This window comes from Sus scrofa, chromosome 14, assembly GCF_054392235.1.
Source record: "Sus scrofa isolate SSC_HxYL_T2T_F1_AM1 chromosome 14, Sscrofa_HxYL_maternal_Yorkshire_Landrace_v2.0, whole genome shotgun sequence".
NCBI classification, from domain to species: Eukaryota; Metazoa; Chordata; class Mammalia; order Artiodactyla; family Suidae; genus Sus; species Sus scrofa.
In genome coordinates, this window is record NC_139396.1 from 81,588,124 (window position 1) to 81,615,017 (window position 26,894).

The window sequence follows — 26,894 nt, forward strand, 5'->3', positions numbered from 1 at the left end:
GATGGCCTGGGGTTTGAGGAACTGCTCAGTTTTAAGTGGCTTCCTTACTGTACAATTTCCAGATCAGCATCAGCTCTGTTCCCAGTCTTGGTCCCCACCTCCCAGCTATTTTGGGCACTTCACTTCTTTAAAGAACCCATCTTCTCTGTGCCCATCTCCCCGTTTTCTCTGTGGGATTTGGGACTATGCAGAGGATTGAGAACGGTGCACTCAGAAACAGCACTTTAAAAATCAGATTAGATGATTGACATGCAGAAATCCTGCCTCATCCAGGGGTCTCTGGTGTTGCCACAGGCATCGCCCCTGGTGGCCGCTGGCCTCTGTACATGGCATGATGCCCAGCACAGCTGCGGGCCTCAGGGTCCCTCGCTCCAGGTTGAAATCCCAGCACGCGGTCTCCTCATAGACCAGTGACCTAGGACAGTTCATTCATTTGTTCCAAACCTTCATTTTCTTATTTGTAGAATGGAACTTAAAACAAAACAAAACAAAACAAAAACAAGAAAAACCCAACAAAGGAAAACTGCCTGGTGCACAGACTCCCAGAGTCTGCCTTTGTTCTGAGCCCTGGCACCGCACAGAGCCAGAGCTTGGATGGGTGTTCTTGGGATTTATTTCCTATCAGCCCGAGCTTCAAGGCAGCTTGTGCTTGTGTTTGGAGCTGGAGTCCTCGTGGCCTCATCATCTTGGGAGAAACCTCTGGCCATCAGAATCTGCATTTTGGGAGCTCCCTGGTGGCTCAGTGGGTTAAGGATCCAGAATTGTCACTGCTGTGGCTTTGGTCACTCCTGGGGCGTGGGTTTGATCTGCAGGCACAGACCAAGGGAAAAAAAAAGTTGTGGAAGATAGTGTAATAGGGCATGCTGAAGTTTACTGGCTGGGAGTCATTCATTCGTCAAAAACGTGTCAAAGTCTCACTTCTTGCACACGTATCACTGTGTTTCATTTCTGATATTTGCCAGCACTGTTACCCTGCCTTCTTTTGGCACAGCCGAAAAAAGGGGGGGAATCTGGGTGTTTAGGAGAAGTCTCAGCCAAGGAGACTGTTCAGGCCTCCTGACAAACATGTTGGAGGGCCCTGGGAGAGCATTTTTTTGTAAACATTAGAAGACCAGAATCACCCATCGTTAAGTGGAGACGTATTGCATCAGAGTAATAGAGAGCCACTTTAGCACAGTTTTAAATTACACTCAGTGACTGCAGTACTACTCTGATGTCTAGTTGGTGGCATTAGAAATTGGGGCAGGAGTTCTCATTGTGGCTTAGCAGGTTAAGAACCCAACTAGTTTCCATGAGGATGCGGGTTTGGTCCCTGGCCTCAATCAGTGGGTTAAGGATCCAGCATTGCCATGAGCTGTGGTGTAGGTCACAAACGTAGCTCGGGTCCTGCGTTGCTGTGGCTGTGGCAGCTGCAGCTCTGATTTGACCCTTGGCCCAGGAACTTCCATGTGCTGTGGGTGCAACCCTAAAAAGAAAAAAAATAAATAAATAAAGGAAGGAAAGGTAAGAAATTGGGGCAGCCCCTGGGAAACAAATTTGGTAGCCTTCACCTAAAACTCTAAAAGAAAGGTTTAAACCTTTTGTGGTTTGGAATGTCACTTCTGGAAATCTGTCTGGGGAAATTAACTCCAAATGGGGAAGAGCTGTATGCAGAAGATGTTCGTGGCAACTTAAATTACAACATCAAAAATTAGAAGTAGCAAATTGTCCAATAATAAGAAAATGGGAAGGTGGTTGGCGTGACAGCCATTCGGTGAGATGTCTCATGCCCATTAAAAATAATGATTATAGGAGTTTCCTGGTGGCTTAGCAGTTAAGGATCCAGTGTTGTTATTACTGTGGCTCGGGTTCGATCCCTGGCCCAGCAATTTCCACATGCCTAGGACTTGGCCAAAAATAAACAGATAATGATACAAAGACCACATAACACCATGGATGATGCTTCTGATTAAGTGAAAAAACAATACCCAAGATTATATGCGTAACAGAACTGCAGCTTCAAAAATATGTATCTGAAAAAGATTACATGAAAATATAAAAAGTAATGGTCATTATGGGAAGAGGGGAGGGTTATGATTTTTTTTCTTATTCCCAAACTTTCCGTATTACAGTTTTAGTATTTTTATCTTAAGAAGGAGTTCTCACTGTGGTGCAGTGGGTTAAGGATCTGGCGTTGTCTCTGTAGCTGCTCAGGTGGCTGCTGAGGTACGGGTTTGATCCATGGCCCAGCACAGTGGGTTAAAGGATAGATATAGGTCACAACTGTGGCTCAGATTTAATCCCTGGCCCTGGAACTTCCATATGCCATGGGTATGGCCATAAAATTAAAAAAAGAAAAAAAAAAAAAAAGAAAAGAAAAGAAAAGAAAGGAAGAAGGGGGTGTATGAGGGATTGGACGTGGCAGGGATGAGCAGCGCATTGCAGGCTGATTTTAGAAATGGCTGGGGTGGAGTTCCCTTTGTGGCTCAGAAGAAACAAACCTGACTAGGATCCTTGAGGATGTGGGTTCCATCCCTGGCCTCCCTTGGTGGGTTAAGCTGTGGTGTAGATTGAGCTGTGGTGTGGGTTGAAGACGAGGCTTGGATCCTGTGTTGTGGCTGTCTTGTAGGCTGGCGGCTGAAGCTCCAATTCAATCACTAGCCTGGGAGCTTCTGTGTGCTGCGGGTACGGCCCTAAAAGAAAACCAAACTAAACACAACCTGAAATGGCTAGGGCAGCAGATCGCTCGCTCTGCAAGGCTTGGGGGTCAGCGCCCTCCGGGGAGCTCTGCTGTAAAGAGGGGTTTAGGTTTCCACTCCGGGGTTCATGGGCCAGAACAGCTCAGCCCTCCTGCTTTGAGAGGTGGTGGCATCGGATTAAGGACAGTGTTTCTGGGGGGCTTGCACGCGGGGTGCAGACCTTGCCCTGTCCTCGGGAGGGTCCCCACCTAATGGCCAGGACCCATGAGAGCCGCAGGGCAGTGTGGAGGAGAGCACAGGAGGGGGACATTCAGTCTTGTCAGCTGGGCGGCTGTGATGGACACAGACAGGGGCCTAAACAACACACATGTGCTTCTTCTCACCACTCTGGGGCTGGACCGAGGTCACGGTGCCAGGTGATCATAGGTCCTGGTGAGACCCCCCCCTTCCTGCTGTGTCCTCACGAGGCAGAGAGAGTGTCTGTGTCTTCCTAAGGGCACCCATTCTGTTGTGGGGGCCCCACCCTCAAGACCCCACCTAAAGCTCCCAAGGGCCTCCCTCCACCTGCTGTCTCTGGGGAGTTAGGCCTTCAACATACGAATGGGGCAGGCGGACACGCACTCTGTAGCAATGCTCGAACACGGAGCCCGTGGCAGCGCAGAAACATGCAGCCTGTAGCAGGTGTGAAGGCAGCGTGTGGGGCGGGGTAGAGGGGCAAGTCTTTGTAGCTGCACGCAGGCCTGCCCTGCACTCTCTGGGTTTAGTCCAGAAAGTAGGGTCTGACTGTTGGTTTTCTCTCACTCTTGCCAGCTCCTGTAGTTCAGTAGGGAAGCGGCCCAGGAGGTGGGGACGGGGCTCTGGGTTTTGACCCTCATGCAGTGCTGTTATGTGGACTATGCGCCCTTCCTCATCACACCGGCAGGGGGCTGGTGATCACCCTCCGCAGGAAGGCACTGGGGTCCCTCTTGGAGACACAGGAGGGTGAACAACTCACCAAGCAGAGGCTTTCATTGTCCATCAGATTCAGGAGTGAGTTGTTTGCAGCATCCAGTGTGACCAGGCTTTGCCCTCAAAGCTTCTGCATGTGTCAGGGATGTGATGCTGAAAATAAGCACTGGGCACAGAGAGGCAGTTCCAACAAGTGGACCATAGGCAGCACCGTCGCTCTGGGGGGACATGTCTGAGCCGGGGCACCTGTTCCATTGGCTGATGTGTTGTTCTCTTTCCTCCCCTCCCTGTGTCCCCCAGAGTCAGATGGAGTTCAGCATCTCTTCCTTATCCATCCAAGAGCCTGGCTGCAGCACTGCCAGCGAGCCCAGGCCACCATCCAAAGCTCCCCAGGGGTCCCAGGCCCTCCGACCCTCCCAGGGCAGCAAGTCCTCCAGCCTGGATGCCCTGGGTCCAGCTCGGAAGGAAGAGGAAGCGTCCTTCTGGAAGATCAACGCGGAGCGGTCTCGTGGGGAGGGCCCTGAGGCTGACTTCCAGTCCCTGACCCCCAGCCAGATCAAGTCCATCGAGAAGGGGGAGAAGGTCCTGCCTGCTTGTTACCGACAGGAGCCCGCCCTGAAGGCCAGGGAGGCCAAGGAGGAAAAATCCAGCAGCCTCCGCCAGGAGCAGTGGGTCCTTCCCAGCCTCAGCATGGAGCGCGAGAGGCCCCAGCCCGCCCAGGCCTGCACCAGCCCTCCCAGCGAGGCCGAGCCCAGGGGAAAGCTGCCTTCTGCCTCCGCCGGCCCGGAGGCCTTGGAGGACGCAGAGGACACACTGTTCTCGGAACCTGTGCCTGTTCAGGTGGGTGCCTCGCTTCTGGCCGGGGGCCCCTCCCTGCAGGAGTGACCGGGGCTGCCTCTTCGGGCCGGTGAGCCACTGACACTCATGCTTTCTTCTACTCACCTGCAGTCCCCTGGAGGGCTTTGGGTTCAGGGCTGGCAGATTGTCACGAGGCTTGGTCACCAAAAGACACATGCGTTCTCTGAGTCCGTCTTGGTGCCATGACTCCTTTGTCTATTACGGTTTCGGGGGGGGGATGTCCCTGATGCCCAGGCCCTGCCCAGGGTGTGAGGGCAGGTGGGGGGGTCTCGAGGGGATGTGGCAGAAAAGCAGGATTTGGATGCTGGCTCCACGCAGGGGCCTGGGTGGCTGGGCTGTGGCACAGGCGAGGAAGGGACTGTAGCTGTCCTGAGGGGATGTGGGGGACATGGGCGGCACTTCCAGGCCTCCTCTAGGAAGGTCTATATTCAGGGACCTCAGGGGCCTCATTTCTGAGCAGGACATGGTGTCCAAGGAGGAGTCCTAAGGAAAGAACTTCTATGTGGGGTTGGGAGAGAAACAGAAGAAAGATCTGAGAGGTTCACCAGCCAAGGCTCAGCGTGTCCTTGTCATGAAGGACAGGCTCTTAGAGAGAAGAGACATCTTGAGTGGCTTCTGCCTGTTTCTGCCTTTTTTTTTTTTCTTCTTTTTAGGGCCACACCTGCAGCACATGGAAATTCCCCGGGGGCAGCTGAATTGGAGCTTCAGCTGCCAGGCCTATGCCACAGCCACAACAACGCAAGACCCGAGCCGCGTCTTGCGACCTGCACCACAACTCCCTGCAACACTGGATCCTTAACCCACTGAGCGAGGCCAGAGATTGAACCTGCAACCTCATGGATATTAGTCGGGTTCATTACCACTGAGCCAGAGTGGGAACTGTGTTTCCCCGTTTTTGTAGAGCACCAACCGTTGTCTTTAGCAGCTGGTCTGTGTTGCTTGAGAAATTCAGAGAAGAAAGGATGTTTGGCTGTGACTTTAAACGGAGCCATTGTTGGAGACCTACCCAAAACCAACATAAATAAGGAAACAAGTAGTGGCACTTTAGAGGGAGGCTGTGGTTTTGAGACGTTTTATGATGAACAAAGCAGTGCCTTGGATGAGCCACGTCTGAGAAGCGTTTCTGGGGGAGACAGTGCATGGCCTGCCCATGTGCCCGGGTGAGGTTGTGGACGAGGCTCCCTGACCCGTCTGACTTGGAGATAAACAGCACTTCCCAGAGCGTGGCTGCTTCTGGCCCTCAGAGCTTCCTGGGTGGGTCAGATCACCTGCTGGGGTCAGGGCGGCCCAAGGGGGTAACAGAGCCCCTCCCCACCCCACCCTGCCCCCCAGGAGCCACGCTGTGATGAGCAGGGTCTCACTTTTAAACTCTCTCTCCTGCAGCCTGCATGCGCTGCTGCTTTCAGAGCAGCCCAGGCTCTGCACCCAGGGCTGTCACAGGCCTTTTTTTCGGGAGCTGCCAGCCAGCCAGTGTCCCTTCTGTAAGTTTGAGTCTGGATTTCGGAGCCGGGGGAGATTTCCTGTCGACAGCACCTCTGTGTGCACCTCGGTGGCTTTCTCCATGTTACCATCATCCGGACACCTTGGCTACCTTCCTTTTTTTTTTTTTTTTTTTAAACAACATATACTGAAAAGATTTTACAGTTATCATTAAATATGTACAACGTAAAACATACCACTGTGGCATTAGTTACATTCACGATGTTGTGCCAGCATCACGACCACCCAACCACACAACTCTTGAGTCTGGAATTCAAACTCTCTCCCCTGTGAACGTCACCTTCCCCCAGCCCCTGGCAACCACCAGTCTCCCTTTTGTCACTATGGATTCGACTTCTCTGGGGACCTCATGTAAATGGAATCAGACAGTATTTGTCTCTTTGTGACTGGTTTAATTTATGTAACATGATGTCCTCAAGTTTCATCCATGTTGTAGCAGGTATCAGAATCTCCTTCCTTTTCAAGGCTGAACAGTGTGCCATGTGTATTGACCATTTGGTTTATCCAGTGGGCACTGAACTGTTGTTGTTGTTTTTCCTTTAAATATTTATTTTTATTTATTCATTTATTTGTTTTTTTAAAAATTTTTAATAATGATTTTTATTTTTTCCATTATAGCTGGTTTACAGTGTTCTGTCCATTTTCTACTGTACAGCAAGGTGACCCAGTGACACATACATGTATACATCCTTTTTCTCACATTATCATGCTCCATCATAAGTGACTAGATGTAGTTCCCAGGGCTATACAGCAGGATCTCATTGCCTATCCATTCCGAAAGCAATAGTTTGCATCTATTAACCCCAAATTCCCAGTCCATCCCCCTTGGCAACCACAAGACTGTTCTCCAAGTCCATGATTTTCTTTTCTGTGAAAAGGTTCATTTGTGCCGTATATTAGATTTCAAATATAAGTGATATCATATGGTATTTGTCTTTCTCTTTCTTGGACTGTTGTGAATAACACCACTGTGAACTTGGGTATACGAATATCTGTATGAATCCCTGCTTTCAGATTCTTTTGGGTCTATGCCCAGAAGAAGAATGGCTAGATCATTTAATTTGGGGGGAACTGCCATGCTGTTTTCCAGTAATGGCTGTATTGTTTTATATTCCCAGCAACAGTGCACAGGGGTTCTGGTCTCTCCATACCCTCACCAACACTTTTCCTTTTTTTTTTAATCTTTTGTCTTTTTAGGGCCGTACTTGCGGCATATGGAGGTTCCCAGGCTAGGGGTCTAATTGGAGCTACAGCCACCGGCCTACACCACAGCTCACAGCAATGCTGGATCCTTAACCCACTGAGCGAGGCTAGGGATGGAACCTGCAACCTCATGGTTCCTAATCGGATTTGTTTCCGCTGCACCATGATGGGAACTCCCCACTTTTCCTTTTTGACAGCAGCCATCCTAATGGTGTGAGATGGTATCTGGCATTTTGGTTTGATTTGCATACCTCTAATGATTGGTGATGTTGAGTATCTCTTTGTTTGCTTTCTGGCCATTTGTGTATCTCCTTGTCTATTCAGATCCCTTACCCAGTTTTTTGTTTGTTTGTTTCTTTTCACTACCCCGTGGTGGCATATGGAGTTCCCAGGCCAGAGATCAAATCCGAGCCACTGTTTTGACCTACGCCACAGCGGTGGCATCACCAGGTCCTTTAACTCACTGTGCCAGGCTGGGGATCGAACCTGCATCCTGGTACTGCAGAGACACCTCCAATCCCATTGTGCCACAGCAAGAACTCCTTTTGCCTGGAGTTTTAATCGGTTGTGGGTTTTGTTGTTGAGCATTGGTTGTTTGGTTTTATGGTTGAGCTCTGGGTGTTTCCTGGATCAGGGTTCCCAGGGTGTGCAGATGACCTGGTCACTTGTCCTCCTAAAGAAGGGGAGCTGGGTAAAAGTCCTTCCATCAGCTCTACACTGACTTTCCAGCAGCCACCCCCTTAGGGTCCCCCACCATCTTAGGCCAGCACCTTGGGCCCCTCCCTCCCTGCTTGCTGCCGGCCTCCTCCCTATGCTTCGTGCCTCTGCTCTTCCTGCACAGCGCTTCCTTCTCAGCCACACTCAGCTCGCCCCGTCCCTGTCCAGCACTCTCTCTGCGATGCTCTGCAGTGAGATCTTCTCCTGGAGGAAGCACTGATGTCAGATATGTGAGCCTCTTAACTGTAAAGAGACGCGGGAAAGTGCTTACAAGGGGGTGTGGTGGAGAGTAGGGCACAGCACCTGAAATCCTTTGAAAGAACAGATTTCTGAGTGCAAAGCACAGAGTGAGATGCTGCCGAATGTAAGACACTGGTAGGAAGCCAGCCAAAGGAACACTTGCCTGAACTCCTTTGGCTTTTCAAGATCTGGCTCCCTCTGCATCAGTCCGAGAGACAGCAAACCTGGGCCCGAGACCCACCTGGAGGGGAGCTGCTTAGCCCCTGGCCTGCTGTCTCCTCTGCATCAGCATCTTCTGTTTGTCAGCGTGTGGAGGGCGAGGCGTCAGGGCTCCCTTGCTCGGGACGGCTGAGCCACCAGCTGTACGTGTGCTTGTGTCAGGAGCGGTGGCTGGTGAAGCCTGTGGAGATGTGTCTGAATCTGTGGCCTTTGCGTACAGAGGGCCCTTTAAACCAACCCCCTGTCCTGGGAACAGGCCATCCGTGAGCTCAAGAATGTTTTCCTCGGTTAGAGGAAATCACTCCAGAACCTTCCACATCATCAGAAGGAAATAAGCTTTACATCCTTCATCTGTATTTTTCATTCTCTCAACTTGGCAGCTTATTGATTTTTGTTCTGTTCAGTGTGTGTGTTTCATGTTATTAGAAAGTCTGCCTTTGCACTTGTTCTCTTACTCTACCGTGACTGAGTTTAAACATGCCCGTCCTTCAAAAATGGAAAAAATAGGAGTTCCCGTCATGGCACAGCGGAAACGAATCCGACTAGGAACCATGAGATTGCAGGTTTGATCCCTGGCCTCACTCAGTGGGCCAAGGATCTGGCATTGCCGTGAGCTGTGGTGTAGGTCGCAGACCTGGCTCGGATCCCAAGTTGCTGTGGCTCTGGCGTAGGCCGGTGGCTACAGCTCCGATTCTACCCCTAGCCTGGGAACCTCCATGTGCCGCAGGTGCAGCCCTCAAAAGACAAAAGACAAAAAAAAAGGAAAAAATAGATTTTTCTCCTTTTCTCTTGGGTAGGGCCCATAGAGCGCCTTCAGACCTGCCTGGGGACAGAGAGGGTATGTGTTGGGTCCTGGCAGAGTGCGGCTTTTGCATCGAACTTTATTTAATTTTCCGGTTCTCAGCACTGAGGCAAATTGAGGTCAGGGAGTCTCTGAGCTGGAAGCAGGCTCTTTCATTTGGGTCATTTTAAATGAGATGCTGTTTTTAGATTATGCGTAACTTTAAAAAAGCCAAATGCCTTACTTTGGTGTTTTTGTCCCTTCTACAGGTCAGCTCAAGTAATGTCATCTTGAAGACGGGATTTGATTTTCTGGACAACTGGTAAAATGTGTTCGACAAAACAAACAAAGCAAGAACCCCCAAACGTTTTCCAAAGTGGGGTGGCAAAGGAGGAGAAAGAGGGCAGCGTTCCCCTGCGGCTTTTCCTGGTTTCTGTGCACTCTTTTCTTACTCATTGGGAAACTGGTAAATATTGCCTCGTCCGGGTTTCCAGATTTTTTCCCTTTTTGGTAAGACCAGATATCTGTGCTCTTTTCAATGATTTGATAACAGAAGTTTTACACTTGGAATTTTTAATTCCTCTTAGGAATTCAGTACACCTGGTAAATAAAACTTCCATTCCTGCCCCACTCAATATGCCCCTCCGCAGAGAATGAGCTTTCTCAACTGTGTCACCAAAAGTATAAAGTGTTTTCCATCTCCTCTCCTTTATCCTCTCCCCTTAAAAAAAAATGTGTGGGGCTTCCTTCGATGGGTGACTCTTGGTGACCTCCTTAGCAATAATGGCATCAGCGCACTGGCTGTGGCCACTGGGAGGTCTGTCCCACGAATCCTCACCGGACGCTCCCGGCTGTCCAGGCTCTCCTTGCTGAAGCCACACTTCCTGCATCACGTTGGCCACCCTTCACCCTCTCATCGTTTCCAGGAAACAGACTGTGGGCACATGGCAGAGGTGTCTTTAAGCTGCCATGATACTTACTCAACCTATAGGTCATTGTTAAAGAAGAGTTGCATGTTTAAGTTTTGTATTAATTTTACGTTATTTTGTATCTAGGTTTAGCAGTTGTAGGGCTACGGCTTTCCTCGGGTTTTGTACCAGTGTCCCATTGGAAGTTCTTTGCTACGTCTGGGGCCTGTGGGGGTGTTTCCTGTCCTAGGCATCTGCAGGAGTCAGGCCAGATGGCAGACGTTGCTGGCGAGCCGGGCTGCTCTGATTAGTAGTGTTAGAACCTGCCAGTGTGAGGCTGGCAGGGGCCTGGGATATCCTTCATCCAAGAACTGGTCAGACTGCGTCACAATGGACACTCCCCCAGCCCTGACCACCAGCAGAAGTGGAGGAGCCCGAGTTTCTCTACGGCCTGAGCAGCGCTCCCTGGAGACCGTCGTGGTCATGGCAACAGCATCTCCTGAAGCCGGACTCTGTGCTGCCCACTGTGGTCCCTGCTGCTGGGGAAGGGGGTGGGGCAGCTCCAAGGCTGCCCAGGGGGGCAAGGTGGCCCCCAACCCAGACAGGGTTGGGTAGGGCGGTAGGGGAGCCCCTGCCCAGTGGCCCCCGAGTGGCGTGAGCCTGCAGGGCCTGCCAAGCGTGGTCTCCGCATTGCCTCTCACTGTGTTCTCCTCACCTGACGCCTTAATCCCTGCGAGGCCTGCCAGTGAGCTCCCGATTTCAGTATCAAAGTGTGTCTTTTTAAAAAGCCTTTCGGTTTCATAGGACCTTCTGAAATGATTTCGAGAATATTTTATCTGGCTCCAAGGTAGAGCAGACAACAACTTGTTCTTTTCCAGCAAAGTTTCTGCCAAAGCTGTGGCCGGCCAACTTTTGGGTTGGTTTCTGCCCATTGCATTATATCCCTAAACCTCTTTTGGGCCCTGGGGGTCTTGGATTTGACCTTCCTCCTTTGTTAGCTGACTCTGTGGTGGCAAATACATGTTCTTTAAGTACCGTTTAAGTATAGTTGAAATAGTCAAGGGAGGGAGTTCCCTAGTGGTTCAGTGGGTTAAGGGTCCAGTGTTGTCACCACTTTGGCTTAGGTAGCTGCTGTGGTGTGGGTCTGATCCCTGGCCTGGGAATTCCTGCATGCCTCAGGCGTGGCCAAAAAGAAAAAAAGAAATACTTGGTCACTTTGCTGTATAGCAGAAGTTGACAGAACATTGTAAAATAACTATAATAAAATTTAAAAAAATTAAAACCATTAAAAATAAAGAAAAAATAGGAGTTCCCTTCATGGTGCAGTGGAAATGAATCTGACTAGGAACCATGAGGTTGCGGGTTCCATCCCTGGCCTCACTCAGTGGGTTAAGAATCCAGCATTGCCGTGAGCTGTGGTGTAGGTCACAGACTTGGCTCGGATCCCGTGTTGCTCTAGCTGTGGTGTAGGCTGGCAGCAACAGCTCCGATTTGATCCCTAGCCTAGGAACCTCCATAAGCTGCGGGTGCGGCCCTAAAAAGCAAAAAAAAAAAAAAAGAAAAAAAGAAATGTTCAAGGGAAAGAAGATCCCTAGCATGGTAGAGAGGGAAAAACAGGCCTACAAACCCTAGCTGGAATCACACAGCCAGGTGCCAGCCCCGCAGGTCAGCCACTGAGCCTCAGAGCCAGGCGCCACCTAGCTCCACTTCCAACTTCCAGGGCAGTGCCTGAACCCATGAATGAAAGCAGGGTCCCCTTCAGAGAAGAGGTGTCCAGAAGTGAGCTTGTGTCCCTTGGTGTTGGTGTAGCAGGGAAGGAAGATCTACATCCTGGGACAATTAGCTCAAGGCGATGTTCCTGATCTTTGGGGAGGTGACTCTAATTTCTTTTCCACTTTTTTGTAAAGCCCAGTGTTCCCTTCAAGTTCTCCCAGGAGCTGAGGGGGCACAGGGATTATTAAAAGCTCCTGCTTCCTTTATACCATCTGGGGTCTGGTCCCCAGCGGTGTTTAGTCATCTGTGACAGTGTTTAAAGTTTCATAAAGAGGAGTTCCCATCGTGGTGCAGCAGAAATGAATCCAACTAGGGACCATGAGGTGGCAGGTTCGATTCCTGGCCTCGCTCAGTGGGTTAAGGATCTGGCATTGCTGTAGCTCTGATTTGACCCCTAGCCTGGGAACCTCCATGTGCCGTGGGTGCAGCCCTAAAAAACAAAACAAACAAACAAAAGTTTCAGCCTCCTGAGATTAAATGTAAAATCTAGACTTGGGAAATCCCAGATAGAGTTCTAAGGCTGGGTGGCTTTGTTCTGCTTTCAGAAATAATGAGGCTGGGAGGGAGGTGAAGGCCTGGAGAACCCATGCTCGTGGGTCTCCCATCCCTCCTGACCCGCAGATCTTCCTCCTCCCCCTGCACAGTCCAGGGAAAGATGTTCTTTCACCGTCTTCCTGGGAGTCTATGTTCGGTGTGTCCGAGTTAGGAAAAATTAAGCTCCTATGTTTGCCCTCTATTTGTTCATGTATCAGGCTGGCGTTTCTAAAACCAGAAGTTATTGTTTATTACTTTAAAAATACACACTTTCCAGCTGAACCCTGAAGGTGATTTTGGACCCTACCTCCCTGGCCACCCTGTCGTCTGTCCCTGAGGTTCAGATCAAGGATTCAGTGTCTTTGGGCGACTGTAATTTGCAAAGTCTGCACCAGGAAGTTAGAAACAAGTCTCAGAGTCTTTCTCCTGGGGGTCCCTCTTCCCCTGCACCCTGGATTTGGGAGTGCTGCCCACTCTGGGGACAGCGGCTTGTAGCACCCCTCTCCCCCAGCCCCCTGCTGCACCCGCGTGGGTGTCAAGGCAGCCACCCTCTCTTTGATACATGTTTTCAAAAACAAGAAATTCTTACTGACTACTTGTAACTCAGTTGTATTTTATATTAACAGCCTTTAATAAAGCCATTTAAAATTTGCTCCGTGTGTCAGTTTGGGACCTCTCCTGGAGTCAGGATGACTGCTGTCACACGCAGAGGGGAATAAAAGGAGTTTCCATTGTGGCTCAGCAGGCTAAGTACCTGACTGGTATTCATGAGGATGCACGTTCAATCCCTGGCCCCGATCAGTGGGTTAGGAATCCAGTATTGCCGTGAGCTGTGGTATAGTTCGCAGATATGGCTCAGAACCTGCGTTGCTGTGGCAGTGGTGTAGACCTGCAGCTGTAGCTCAGTTTAGACCCCTAGCCTGGAAGCTTCCATATGCCACAGGTGCTGACCTAAAATGGAAAACAAAAAGGAATTCACTGGGGAGTTCCCGTCGTGGCGCAGTGGTTAACGAATCCGACTAGGAACCATGAGGTTGCGGGTTTGGTCCCTGCCCTTGCTCAGTGGGTTAACAATCCGGCGTTGCCGTGAGCTGTGGTGTAGGTTGCAGACGCGGCTCGGATCCCACGTTGTTGTGGCTCTGGCGTAGGCCGGTGGCTACAGCTCCGATTCAACCCCTAGCCTGGGAACCTCCATATGCTGCGGGAGCGGCCCAAGAAATAGCAACAACAACAACAACAACAAAAAGACAAAAGACAAAAAAAAAAAAAAAAAAAGAGGAATTCACACATTAAATGCTCTTCAGCAAGCCTACTGTGCACAGCCTTGCCTAGGCACCTCCCCACCCCAGATTAGTGGGGAGCAGAGGCCCAGGTGCCCAGGTTCCAGCAGGAGAGGTGGGCTCCACCCCAGAGAGACATGGAAGACACGGACCGCCTTTCCAAAGACAAGCAGATGGCATCAGGGGACTGACTCAGTAGAACAGGTGCCATCGCCCTGAAAGCTTTCACCTTGGACGTGGTTGAAGCCAAATTTTTTCCCAAAAGAAATAAAATCTGATGAGAGTTTTGTTTTGTTTTTTGCTTTTTTTTCCTACGGCTGCACCTGTGGCATATGGAAGTTCCCAGTCTAGGGGTCAAATTGGAGCTGCAGCTGCCAGCTTAGACCACAGCCACAGCAATGCTAGATCTGAGACTCTGCAACAACATGCTTCTCTGAGCGAAGCCAGGGATCAAACCCACATCCTCATGGATACTAATTGGGTTCATTACTGCTGAGCCACAATGGGAATTCCTAAATTTATTATCTTGAAGTTTGTAGGTTAGGTCTCACAGAGCTGAAATCAAGGTATCGGCGGGCCTCACTCTTTTCTGGGAGCTCTAGAGTTGAAGCTATCCTTCCATTTTCCAGTTTCTAAAGGCTGCCCCTTCCTTGGCCCATGACCGCCTTCTGGAATCTTCAGAGCCAGCAACAATGCATCTCTCTGACTCCTCTTCCCTATTTCACGTCTCCCTCTGACTTTCCTTTTTGCTTCCCTTTTCCACGTCGAAGGACCCTTTTGATCACCAGGGGCCCCCCTGGATAATTCAGGATGACTCTAAAGTTCAGCTGATTAGCAACCTTAATTCCATCTGCAATCTTAATTCCCTTTTGTCATGTGAAATAGTCACAGATTCCAGGGACTTGTTGGGGGCGGGGGGTGAGGTGAGGGGAGCTTTTAGTTTGCCAGCCACAAGACAGGCTTTTAATTCCCTGGCAAGGTCACCAAAACATCCTTGAGGAAGGGGCATTTAAACCAGGAGAGGAGTTAGAAAATCATTGCAATCAACAGTTCTGGAAAGAAGCAAGGCTGACTTGGCCTAGATGGGCAGCAATGGAGCTGGAGAGAAGATGGACTTAAGGGATATTTGAAAGGCAGCCTTACAGGGTGGGTTGTCACTCCAGGAGATGGCATCTGTTGTCATCTGGCATAAGCACAGGTGAGAGGGACAGTTTTGATTAGGAAGAGAGGAAGTCTGGATTAAAAAAGGATCAGGTGGAGTTCCCATTGTGGCTCAGCAGAAATGAACCTGACTGGTATCCATGAGGATGTTGTTCAATCCCTGGCCTTACTCAGTGGGTTAAAGGATCTGGCATTGCCATGAGCTGTGGTGTAGGTCAAAGACGTGGCTTGGACCCTGCGTTGTGGCTGTGGAGTAGCCTGACAGCTGCAGCTCCGATTCAACCCCTAGCCTGGGAACTTCCATGTGCCGCCAGTGTGGCCCAAACAAACAAACAAACAAAAAAGTCAGAGAAAGGCCAGACAAGAAATATTTTTTTTCTGCCATTTTATCAGCCACAACCTTTACTAAGCCAAGCCTGGGTGTCAATGTCAGGTTTGTTACCATATACATCGTTTTCCTCTCAAACAAACTCACTGATGTATTTGCAAAGATGGTCCCCAGTAATTCCCTCCATGACTCATCTACACATCACTCATCCGGCAAGGGAAACAGGGGTCCGTTTCTCTTCCCCTTGGGCCTGGGTTGGCCCTAGGACTTGCTTTGTTCTAAGAAATGTGGTTGATGTTACATCTTGTTGACCTCTGAGCCTCAGCCTCAAGAAACGGCAGCCTCCACTCTCGTTCTCTTGAAACACTTCCATCTCCACGCAGGAGCATGGTCTGGCCTTTCTGAGGATGGGTGGCCACAAGGAAGGACCGAGTCAGTTCAATCCAGGCACCTGGCCAACTGCCGGACACACGAGCAAAAACAAGAGCATCGGGGACCGGCCAGTCTTCATGCTTCCTACCAGTCCTGGTCAACTCAGGCTGCTGTCACCATAAACGACAAGCTTTTGTTTCACACAGTCCTGAGTCTGGAGAGCCAAGATCTCCGGGTGCCAGCCTGCCCGGGTTCTGGTGACCTCACAGGGAGGAGGGAAAGCCAGTTCTCTTCCCTTTATGGGGACATGAAACCCCTCATGGTGGCTCCACGCTCATGACCTGATTACCCACCAGGCTCCCATCCTTTTGAGAGTTAGGGTTTCAACATAGGAATTTGCAGAGGGCACAAACGTGCAGTCCACGGCACCAACCATGGACCAATGCACGAGAAAGCTCAGCTGACACCACGAGGAACCAAGAGGAGCCATCTCAGCTGAGCCCTGCCCAAACACACCCCCACAGAATCATGGGCAAATACATGGCTGCCATGGTAAGCACTCAATCTTGGGGTAGTTTGATGGATGGCCAGACAACAGATATGCCTTTCCTACTGCCCTCCCTTAAACACCTACAGTGAATTTCTGTTTCGAAGAAGGCAGAAGAGCCAATGTGAATATAACATGATATATATAGTGAATATAACAAAAAAGAAACAGACTCACAGAGAACAAACTTGCGGTGACCAGAGGGGAGGGGGCCAGAGAGGGGAAGGAGAGCAAGAGGTACCAACTACTTTGTATAAAACAAGCTGCAAGGATATATTGTACAACATGGGGGGTATAGCTGCTATTTGATCACTATAAATGGAGTGTAACCTTTAAATTTGTGAATCACGATATTGTACACCTGGAATGTATATACTATTGCAGATCAACTAGACTTCATTTTATCACAATAAATCTTAAAAATCAAACACCCACAGAAACCTTGCCCAGCAGACAGTGGCTTGTGGAGCAGAAGCAGGCAGGGGCTACTTGTGCCTCATAAATCATTTAGTGATGAGAAGTGGATGCGGCTCAGCAGCCTTACCTTTGGTGGTCCTTGGGCCACTGCAGAGCTCCTGCCTTCATTCTCTCTCCATCACTGAGATGACCCACGGCACCCACCTGGGCTGTAAAGGCCAAGGGCAGCTCTGGGATGATGATGAAGGCTTCCGACAGAGTTGCTGGAGGCTGGTGAGTGCTCTGAGGATGAGAACTAAAGATAGCCTCTCCTGTGATGCTCGCTGTCCACCCCCCGCACCTCCCCCCACACACACACTCAGTCCAAGATGCTCAGTCAAGCGGCGGGTGTGCATCACCCTCAGTGCTGGGACACTGGGGGCCTGAAGACATACAGAGGCATCATCACTGCTCCAGGGAAGTGTAGCTGGGGAGACAGAGTGAACTATGGCTCAAAGTGCTTAGTCTTGATCTGTGTTGGACTGAAGTCACTGTGACTTACCAACCTCTCAGGACTCTAGTTAGAGAAGGAAATAGGCTGGAGAAAGGTGCTGGAAAGGAACAGGATTTGGGGAGTTCCTGTTGGGGTGCAGCAGTAACGAAACTGACTAGCATCCGTGAGGATGAGTTCGATCCCTGGGTTAAGGATCAGGCTGTGGTGTGGGTGGCAGATTCGACTCAGATCCTGCATTGCTGCGGCTGTGGTGTAGGCCGGCAGCTGTAGCGCTAATTCAACCCCTAGCCTGAGAACCTCCACATGTCAAGGGTGTAGCCCTAAAAATACAAAAAGAAAGAGAGAAAGGAAGGAAGAGGATTTTGCCTTCTAGGCTACTCTTTTTTTTTTTTTTTTTTCCCCTTTATGGCTGCATCTGCAGAATTTAGAAGTTCCCTGGCCAGGAATCGAACCTGTGCCACAGCAGTGACAACACCAGATCCTTAATCCACCAAGCCACAAGGGAACTACATTCTATGCTACTTTTTACCTATACCCTCTCAAACAGAACATTTGTGAGAGGCAAGTTGTCATTTTCCCTGTGACTGGGGGGTGGCCTCGTCATTTGTGGTTGGGACAGCAAGTTATCCTTGAGTTATTATAATAGGTGTTATCACTTACTAAACACCTCACATGTGCCACCTGGTGTACTGGGTGTTTTATGTCATTTACTCCTGACCATACTACCTGTGAAGTTGGTATTGTTATCAATCCCATTTTACAGATGAAGAAACTGAGGCTCAGACTGTTTCAGACACTTTCTCCAAGGTGACACATCTAGTAAGTGATCAGACAGGAGTTCAAGCCCCCATTCATCTGATTTTCAAGCACGTGCATGATGATGTTGCAAAGGCCTTGCTGTTCTTCAAAAACTCAATGAATTGGTCCTTTTCTAAAAGAAAAATCTTTTTATTCTGAGAGAACTTCATGCATCCTGTTTTTTTTTTTTTTTTTTTGGCCACGCTGTGGCATATGGAAGTTTCAGGGCCAGAGATGGAATCCAAGACGCAGTTGCAGCCCATGCCACAGCTGAGGCAACACAGGATCTTTTAACCCACTGAACTGGGCTGGGGATTGAATCTGCATCCCAGCACTACACAGATGCCGATCCTGTTGTGTCACAGCAAGAACTCCCATGCTTCCTCTTCTACAACATCAAATTCACTGAGCTTGGGTTCCCAAAATCTTTCCATCCTTTCTCAGAGCCCAAGAGCTGCAAAGAGTCCATTTTCCTGAGCTTCATTCACCCTGGCCCTCCTTTCATATGCTTTCTTGCTTTTGCTGTGTTTGGACCTTAAAGGAAGCAAGCAGAAGTTCTAGGACCATGGATGGAACCTGAGCCCCGGCAGTGACAACACTGGATCCTTAACCACTAGGCCACCAGGAAACTCCTTATAGGCTTATTTGCTGCAGAGCAAAAAATGTATCTGGTCGCTTTAACACCCAGTTTTACATGAATAATGTCTTTGATTTTTAATAAATAAAAACTGTTCTCTGTCCTCTGGTGGCCCTCAGTGTCTTTCGCTGCCATTCCTATTTGGGGCGAATCTCTGAGTGCCCACCACGGAGATCCGCTGAGGCAGTGCCTGTCATGGGGGAGGGGACCTGCATCTAAAGGACACCATCTCTGGAAGGGGAAAAAAAATCATCTCCTCTGGGGACAAGCGGCCCAACATTGGAGGAAAAGTCACCTTCAAAACGTGAGTCGGAAGCAGCAGCAGGCGTGGCTGGCAGGGCCGCTTCCTGGCTTTCAAATTTTGTCCAGTACTTTCCCTCCTTACCTTCCTCTCCTGATTAGCTTCGGCATGATAGCATATTTTTGAGATTTCTGGTGCAAAATAATCACTCAGGAAATGTTAGATGCCTCCACGCTCCTTCATAGCCTGGTATTAGGCTGCAAGTGCATTTAAATGATGTCCCTCACAAAATATATCTACATATGAGACATGTTTAAATCATATTTTCAGATTTGTATAGTACTTTAAGACCTCCCACTCTGGCAGAGGGGGATCAATGGCATCTCTGCAGCACCAGGAGGCAGGTTCGATCCCTAGCCCAGCGCAGTGGGTGAAAGGGTCCAGTGTTGCTGCAGCTGTAGTGTAGGTTGCAACTGTGGCTCGGATCTGATCCATGGCCCTGGAACTTCCATATGCCTCAGGGTGGCCAAAAAATAAAAAATAAAAAAAAATAATGAATAATGTTCCTCCCAAAATATATCTGCATATGAGACATTTTAAAATAATAATTTAAGCTTGTGTAGTGCCTTGAGATACTACAAAGCAAACATAGTTATTTCAGACCTGGATGACACAGCCTAGGGAGCATGTGCTTTTTCAGACTTTAGCAACCTTAATGTCCTAGGAGGGGCCATGACCTGACCTGCATTCAGACCCCTTGAGGGCCGTCTGGGGCTGACACGAGGGCTGCTGGGGGCTCCGTGGGCTCCTGAGGCAGACAGGTGGATGTCAGGGCCCCTCTCACTCACCAGCCATGTGAGCTGGAACAGGTACCGTTTCCTCTCTGAGCTTGTTTCCTCTCTGCGAAATGAACTCACTCATCACACTCCCCAGGGTTGTGAGGCCCCGTGAGTGCAGGTTTGCAGAGGCCTGGGCCCCCTGCTGACCACCTCTTCCCCCACCCTGGCCCTGGAGGTGATGGAGGAGAGGCCAGATAGTTACACGGGCCTGACACCGAATCATGGCCATGCTGGGGCTGGTGGGAGCTGGGCTTGCTCAGCAGTTTTCCACCTGCGCTATTTGAATTCTTCAAACGGAGGGCCTGCTTCACGGGGCGCCTTGGAGAGGTTTGGTGGCTGGACTGTTGCAGGAAGGGTCCTTCCAGGGCCTGCACGTGGGCTCTTGTCTAACCCTGGAAATGAACTGCCTGAGGAGACATACATGCTGACAAAGCAGAGACTTATCGGGAAGGCAGCCTGGGAGGAGAGCAGCAGCGGGAGGGAACCAAGAGAACTGCTCGGCACGTGGCCCTGCAGCCTCAGGTTTTGTGGAAATGGGGTTCATTTCTGGGTTGTGTCTGCCCAGTCATCTTGCTCGCCCAGGGTCCTTCTTGGTGGCACGGGTCTCTCTCAGTCAAGGTGGATTCCAGCGCCAAGGATTCTGGGAGGTTGGTCCTCTCCTCCCTTCTATGGGCCCCTCCCAAGTCCTCCTGGTTAGTCTTCAGGGCAGCAGCCTGTTCCTTATCAGGGCCTCCTGTTGTGGGATAACACACACAAGTGGCTACTACCGTGCCTGGCCAAGGTAGTGGTTTCAGACAAGGGTCCCCTAACAAGACTGCCCCTTCAACTGGGAGCTCGAACGTGATCCCTTTCCTACGTTGAGGCTTATATTGGATCTTTGTTGTGAAACAATTTCCAATGGAAAAAAATCAAGGTTGGAGTCCACTGGATAGTGTCAGCACTGGGTAGCTTTGGCCACTCACCTCCTGGGTGCCTGAAGAGCTCTCCAGATCCTCCAAGCTGGCCTGGTTCAAGTGCAAGCACACAGGTGCCCCGGATTAGCAAGAGCTTTGCAAGAGCTACTTGCCCTGCTGTTGGATATTGCTGAGCAGCCCCAGCCACGTGTGGCCACTGAGCCCTTGAAAGGGGGCGAGTGCTAATCGAGATTTGCTAGAAATGCAAGACACACACTGAATTTCAAAAGCTTAGTATGAAAAAAGAAGGTAAAACATTTCATCAATAATCTTGTTGTACTGATTACATGTTGAAATAATATTTTTGATGTATAGGGTTGAATAAAAATATACATATATACACGCATATATATATATTTTGGCCACACCCTCAGCATTCAGAAGTTCCCAGGCCAGGGATTGAACCCAGGCCACAGCACTGACAATGCTGGATCCTTAATCTGTGGCACCACAAGGGAACTCCAATAAAATACAATATGAATATCCCTTTCACTTGTTTCTTCTTACATGTTTAGATGTATTTACCAGAAAATTAATTTTTTTTCCTAAAAAGAGTTAAAAATAGCCAACAGGTACATGAAAAGGTGCTCAACATCACTTATTAAGGAGGAAATGCAAATCAAAATCACTGTGAGATATCATCTCACACTGTTAGAATGGCTATCATCAAAAAGATAAGAAATAACAAGTGTTGGTGAGGATGTAGAGCAAAGGGAAACCTCGTGCACTGTTGGTGGGAATGTAAATTGGTGCAGCCACTGTGGAAAAAACAGAATGAGTTTTCCAATTAAAAATAGAACCACCATGGAGTTAGTAATTCAGGGGTAATGAACCCAACTAGTATCCATGAGGATGCAGGTTTGATCCCTGACCTCACTCAGTGGGTTAAGGATTCGGCGTTGCCATGAGCTGTGGTATAGGTCGCAGATGCAGCTCTGATCTTGCATTGCTGTGTCTGTGGTGCAGGCTGGCAGCTGCAGCTCCAATTCAACCCCTAGCCTGGGAACTTCCATGTGCCGCAGGTACGGCCCTAAAAAGACCAAAAAAAAAAAAAAAAAGATCTACCAGGAGTTCCCTGGTGGCCTACCACTTAAGGATTCGGCATTGTCACTGCTGTGTCCTGGGTTTGATCCCTGGCCTGGGCAATTCCATATGCTGCAGGTAACCCCTCCACACACACAAAAAAAGTAGAACTACTGCATAATCTAGCAATTCCACTTGTGGTTATTTACTCGAAGAAAATAAAAGCACTAACTTGAAAAGTTCTAAGCACCTCTATATTCTTTTTTTTTTTTTTCTTTTTTCTTTTGTGGCCACCCCATGGCATATGGAGTTCCCAGGCCAGGAGTCAGATCTGAGCTACAGTTGTGACCTAGGCCAGGAGGTCTTTTAACCCTTTATGTTCACTGAAGCATTATTTACAATACCCAAGATATGGAAGCAAACCAAATGTCCATTAACAATGAATGGACGGGAGTTCCCGTCGTGGTGCAGTGGTTAACGAATCTGACTAGGAACCATGAGGTTGCAGGTTCAATCCCTGCCCTTGCTCAGTGGGTTAATGATCCGGCGTTGCCGTGAGCTGTGGTGTAGGTTGCAGACGCGGCTCCGATCCCGCGTTGCTGTGGCCCTGGCGTAGGCCGGTGGCTACAGCTCCGATTCAACCCCTAGCCTGGGAACCTCCATATGCCTCGGGAGCGGCCCAAGAAATAGCAACAACAGCAACAACAACAAAAAAAAGACAAAAGACAAAAAAAAAAAAAAAAAACAATGAATGGACATGTATATATCGGAATACTACTCAGCCATGAAAAGAAGGAAATCGTACCATTCCTTGGATGAAACTTGGGGCTTTATGCTAACTGAAATAAGTTCAGACAAGAGAAAGACAAACACTGTGTGAATCCACTTATATGCGAAATCTAATAAAACAAAACTCATAGACACAGAGAACAGATTGGAGGTGGCCAGAAGTGCAGGTTAAGGGGTAGCTGGAAATGGGTGGAGGTGGATAAAAGGTACAAACTTGCAGTTATGAGCTTTAGAAAGAATCCCATGGTGGCTCACACTCCATTTCTACTGGGCTGCAGTAGAAAGGCCCTCCAGAGGGCCTTCCCATGCATTCTCCCATTTGATTCGTGTGACAGTTCTGTGTAGGACCCAACTGTGTCCTAGAGTCTCACGAGTCATGTAGGGGAAGGTGGAGGTCTTGGTCTTCTTATGACCCCTGTGACTTCAACCAGGTCTGCTTCTTTCTCTGTAAAGGGGGCTCCCGGGCAAGCCCATGTGGTTCTTGTAGAGCTCAGACCAGTCAGTGCACGAGACCCTCAAGTCTAACGGGGGTGTTGTCATCTTTACTGAAACTGAGCAGGGCCCTGTGGGGCTCTTGGACACAAAAGCCTTTCTGGGTCCCCCATTTCTAGTTTGTAGGAAATAGGTCGCATTTGGCCTCCAGGACCTTCCCTGAGATCCAAAGGGCAGGTTCCGACACCTGCTAATCAGGGAAGGGAGGGGATACGAGAGAGAGAGAGAGAGAGAAACAGTCTGGAAACAATGCCGCAGCCTTGGCGAAGGGTCCTGGGTTCCCAAGGAATATACGTAATAATATCTTTGAGCCTTTCTGCAGAACTAAAATCCCCAAGAAACGAAAGATGTTAACTACTTGATGAAGGCTTCCTCATGCCAGAACAAAGGAGGACCACAGAACCAGTCAGTCCTGGAGCCACTAAACCCCAGCTTTGAAGAAGAATATAGACTTGGCATCTGATCCTCATCTGCAGCTCTCTTTTCCAGCCCCAAACTATAAAACCAGTTCTCTCCCAAAAGAGGACACAGTCTTTAGGGCCTTAGCCTGCTGTGGCCTCCTTTGACTGGCAAAGCAATAAAGCTTTTTTTTTTTCCTTCTTTGCCCAAAACTCTGTCTCTGTGTTTCTATTTGGTACAGGGGACAGAGGTTGAGGTTAAGCAACATTATAAGAGGATGAGAAGCCTTTTCCACGCAGGGCCTGACACCTGTCCCTGGTGGGCCAGTGCCCTTTCCTGTCTCCCCCAGGGAATCTGCCATGAGCCTCAGGGCTACTCACTCACCCCCAGCCTGCTGCTCCAATGAGTTGTCAGATTGATTTGAGTGGAGCGGCCCCTGCAAAGGGCAGGCCTGCCTGCTGGCCTACCCTGACCTTTTGGGATGGGCACGGGGAGCCAGGAAAATAAAACTGACCCCAAAGTATTGTACAAAATGGCCCTGGGTCAAGGAGCTTCTCTATGCCATGGTTTTTCTTGCAAATAACTGGTGGGTTTTGAATCTTTACTGGACCACTCTTCATAATGACGCTTTCACCCCCTCCCCCTCCCCCAGGAAGATGTCAACCATTCTTTCCATTTTCCAGTTGAAAAAAAGAGAGGAAAACAGAGAGGTTGAGTGTTCTGTTCAAAGGCCCCCAACCAAACAGCGGCAGAGCCAAGAACAAGGTCCAGGGGCGAGGGGAGCAAGGGAGGTGAGGCACGGAGGGCTGAATGTGGCAGGAGCTGGCCTAAGGTGGCATGTGCCCAGACTGCACACGAGTGGCCATGACCTGCGTGTCCCAGAACTGAGGCTGAGCACATCCTCCCTCTGGGAGAGTCAGGGGTCCTTTCCTGGGGTGAGACCCCTTCAGGCCTGGTGCAAACCCTGGCCTTGCCCAGCCCACCTTGCGCCCTGTCTGATGGGAGTGCTAGTGTCAGGCGGGGGGACCCATCCCTCTGCCTCACCAGGGCGTTCTGTGATCTGATGATTGTCAGCTAGCAGGGTAGAGCTGCCCAGGAGCAGCTACATCCTCTCAAACGCAGCTTCTAAAAGGGCTCAGTGCTGAGCAGGGAAGATACCACAATCCCCAGGCTGTGGTCCTGAATCCCACACCTGGGCTCTAGCGATCCTAGGGGACAGGGTGCCACCCACCCCAGCTCTCCTTCTTCCGGGAGCACAAGACTGACACCAGGGGTGTCTCTGCCTTCGCTTACTGAGGGGCCCTGCTGATCCCACCTCCAGGCTCAGCTGGGGGGCCCCCAGGTCAGGGTAGCAAACACTTAACACAAGCCATCGTTATTAGCGAGGCCATCATTAAAGCTGCCTGAAATCTACTCCCCAAAGCGTTTTCTCACCCTGAAATGCTGTGACATCTATTTTCTAGAGCTTAGCTTACTGCTCACGGCATCACTGCATCAATCATTATCTGGTGCAGTAAATGCAAAGCAGAAACACAGCTGGATGTTTAATACGCCCCAATGCTGGGTCCCCGACACGTCCTTCTTTCCCTATGGCCTGTTCTTTTGACTCGGCCACCTGCTCTCTGGCCTGAGGTGCTGTCCTGACAGTGATTCATTTTTTAATTTTCTGGATTCAGCTTTAATAACACTCAACAGTGGAGGAGTCTCTGCTGTCTGTGGTTTTAAGAACTGAGTCATATTGTTCCTGGCCTGTGTCCCTGGACTCCAATCAATAGAAATTGGAGTTCCCGCTGTGGTGCAGTGGGTAAATGATCCGGCTTGAGGAGTGGGTTCAACCCCCAGCCCCAGCCAGTGGGTCAAGGATCTGACGTTACTGCAGCTGTGGCTTAGGTCGCAGCTGCGGTTCAGATTCGATTCCTGGTCTGGGAACTTCCATATGTCTTGGGGGCGGCCAAAAAAGAACAAAATAGAAATTGATAAGAGGCCAGGTGAGGAATTCCAGCAAGACTTTATTGGGACCCAGGAGGAAGCGAGAACGAGAAACAGGTACTCTTGTGGCTCCGAAGAGGGGCAAGCTGGTCCCTTAAATGGGGTGAGGGTGGAAGTGAGGATTGGATCCAGCTGGAGGGGCAGCTTGGGTTGTGGCCACCTCCTTGGTGGGGCTGGGTGCAGGGATCAGGCACAGTGGCCTGCTTTTGCTCTTGGCATCTCAGAAGTGGCCGTTGGTTTGTGGCCTTTTTGCGTCTTGTTGTCCAAAATTTGCCCCAGACGCATGCTCGCAGCTGTTTTTAGTCCCTTATACTTTCTTTGTATCTGTTGCTTGAGGAGCTGCTTTTCCAGGTGCAAGCACTGCAGCCACTGCACCAAAGGATCCCAGGTCCCAGGTCCTACCTGTCTCATTATCACAAAGCAGATTCAGCTTCCTGCTGCCAGTTACAAACAGCCTTCATCTGCATATCCCCTAGACTAGAAGCCCCCCTGGGGGCAGGGACTCCCCCCATCCATCTTGCAGTGTCTCCAGCCCCCAGGGCAGTGGGTTCCACCTTCCTGCCTGCTGACAGTCACTGCAGCTCTTCACTCCCTCCTGGGGTAGCTGGGAGAAGTCTGGGCAGGGGCAGCCGGCACATCCCCTGGGGCCCACCAGGCTCTCAGGAGGGAGCCCAGCTTAAGCTGGACACCAGTGCCAGAAAGGGAGTCGCTGCTCCTGAGAATGGGATTGTCCTAGGCAGGGAGGAGGGGATGGACAGAGGTAGAATCATTGAAATCTACATGTTAGCAAATCACACCTGGGTAGGCTCGAAGCGCATCTACTAACGCTGGGCTGTGGTGAAGGAAGGTGCAGCATTTGTTGCAGACACCAGGCAAAGAGTTCAGGCGGCACCAGCTCCAAACACCCCAGCTCCCAGATGGGTTCCAGAAAAGTGTTTTTAAAAGCTGGGTGAGGGAGAGGAGAGGCAGGGTGGGTCATAGAGGTTCACTGGAGCAAGCCTCCGGCTCCAGCAGGTCTGTCAAGTACTCTGTGTGTGTGTGTGTGTGTGTGTGTGTGTGTGTTCCCATCTGTAAAACAACTCAGGAAAATATGCATCAGATACTGTTATCTAGAACTTCAGAGAGGAGTGGAAGCAGAGGACAGGGGGAGGGGTCTGCCTGCTTGGGTTACAAATAGTTAGAGAAAGAGTAGCCTTTTTGAATTGTCCCCTCGGGCTCCTATTTGGGCCTGAGAAAAGCACCAACTCTTTCACTTGCAATCACCTTGTCCAGGCCCTGCGCCTGCATGGAGGCAGCAGTTCCCAGACCAGCTGTGGTGGCTGAGCTCTGACTGACCCTGAGCTGTCTACCAGGCATTCACGGGAACCACAAAGATGGGGGGACAGGGCCCAGCTGAGCTCCTGAGACAGCTGTGGATGCAGCCAAGCTCTCCACAGAGCCAGGGAAGCATCCAGTCTCCCAGGAAGACCCAGTGGGCCCCGGGGCAGCTCTGAACCCCACCAGGCAGTTGGTTGTGGGGCCAGCAAGCAAAGGCCTGGGCCACAGTCCTGCTCTGCAAAAGGCAGCAGGCCTCCACCTCAGCACCCAGGCTTCCAGGAAGTGGGCAGCTGCGCTAACCTACAGCCCACAGAGGCCATGGAGGAGGGAGCATGCTCTTGAAAGACGTGCACATTTCTGTGTGTCTGCATTTTCCAGAGGAAATGGATGGAATTTTTTTCAGATTCTCAAAGGGGTTTCCAGAGTTCCTGTTGTGACACAGCGGAAACGAATCTGACTA

The 26,894-nt window shown here is 50.1% G+C and overlaps 1 protein-coding gene across 9 annotated transcripts in view; it reads left to right on the plus strand.

Moving 5' to 3' along the window:
* C14H1orf198 (chromosome 14 C1orf198 homolog) overlaps positions 1-13,011 on the plus strand; it is a 37,101-nt gene extending 24,090 nt beyond the window's left edge. For 3 of the 9 annotated variants that reach the window (XM_001927098.6, XM_084996911.1, XM_084996912.1), the window contains exons 3-4: positions 3,927-4,466; positions 9,414-13,011. In XM_001927098.6, coding sequence (XP_001927133.2) covers positions 3,927-4,466; positions 9,414-9,470 — 597 coding nt within the window. In that variant the 3' untranslated portion in view covers positions 9,471-13,011. Of the gene's footprint in view, positions 1-3,926; positions 7,172-8,949 lie in introns of all 9 variants that reach the window. The other 6 variants (XR_014827901.1, XR_014827902.1, XR_014827903.1 and 3 more) reach the window with 6 other exon arrangements.
* Positions 13,012-26,894: the final 13,883 nt, after the last annotated feature.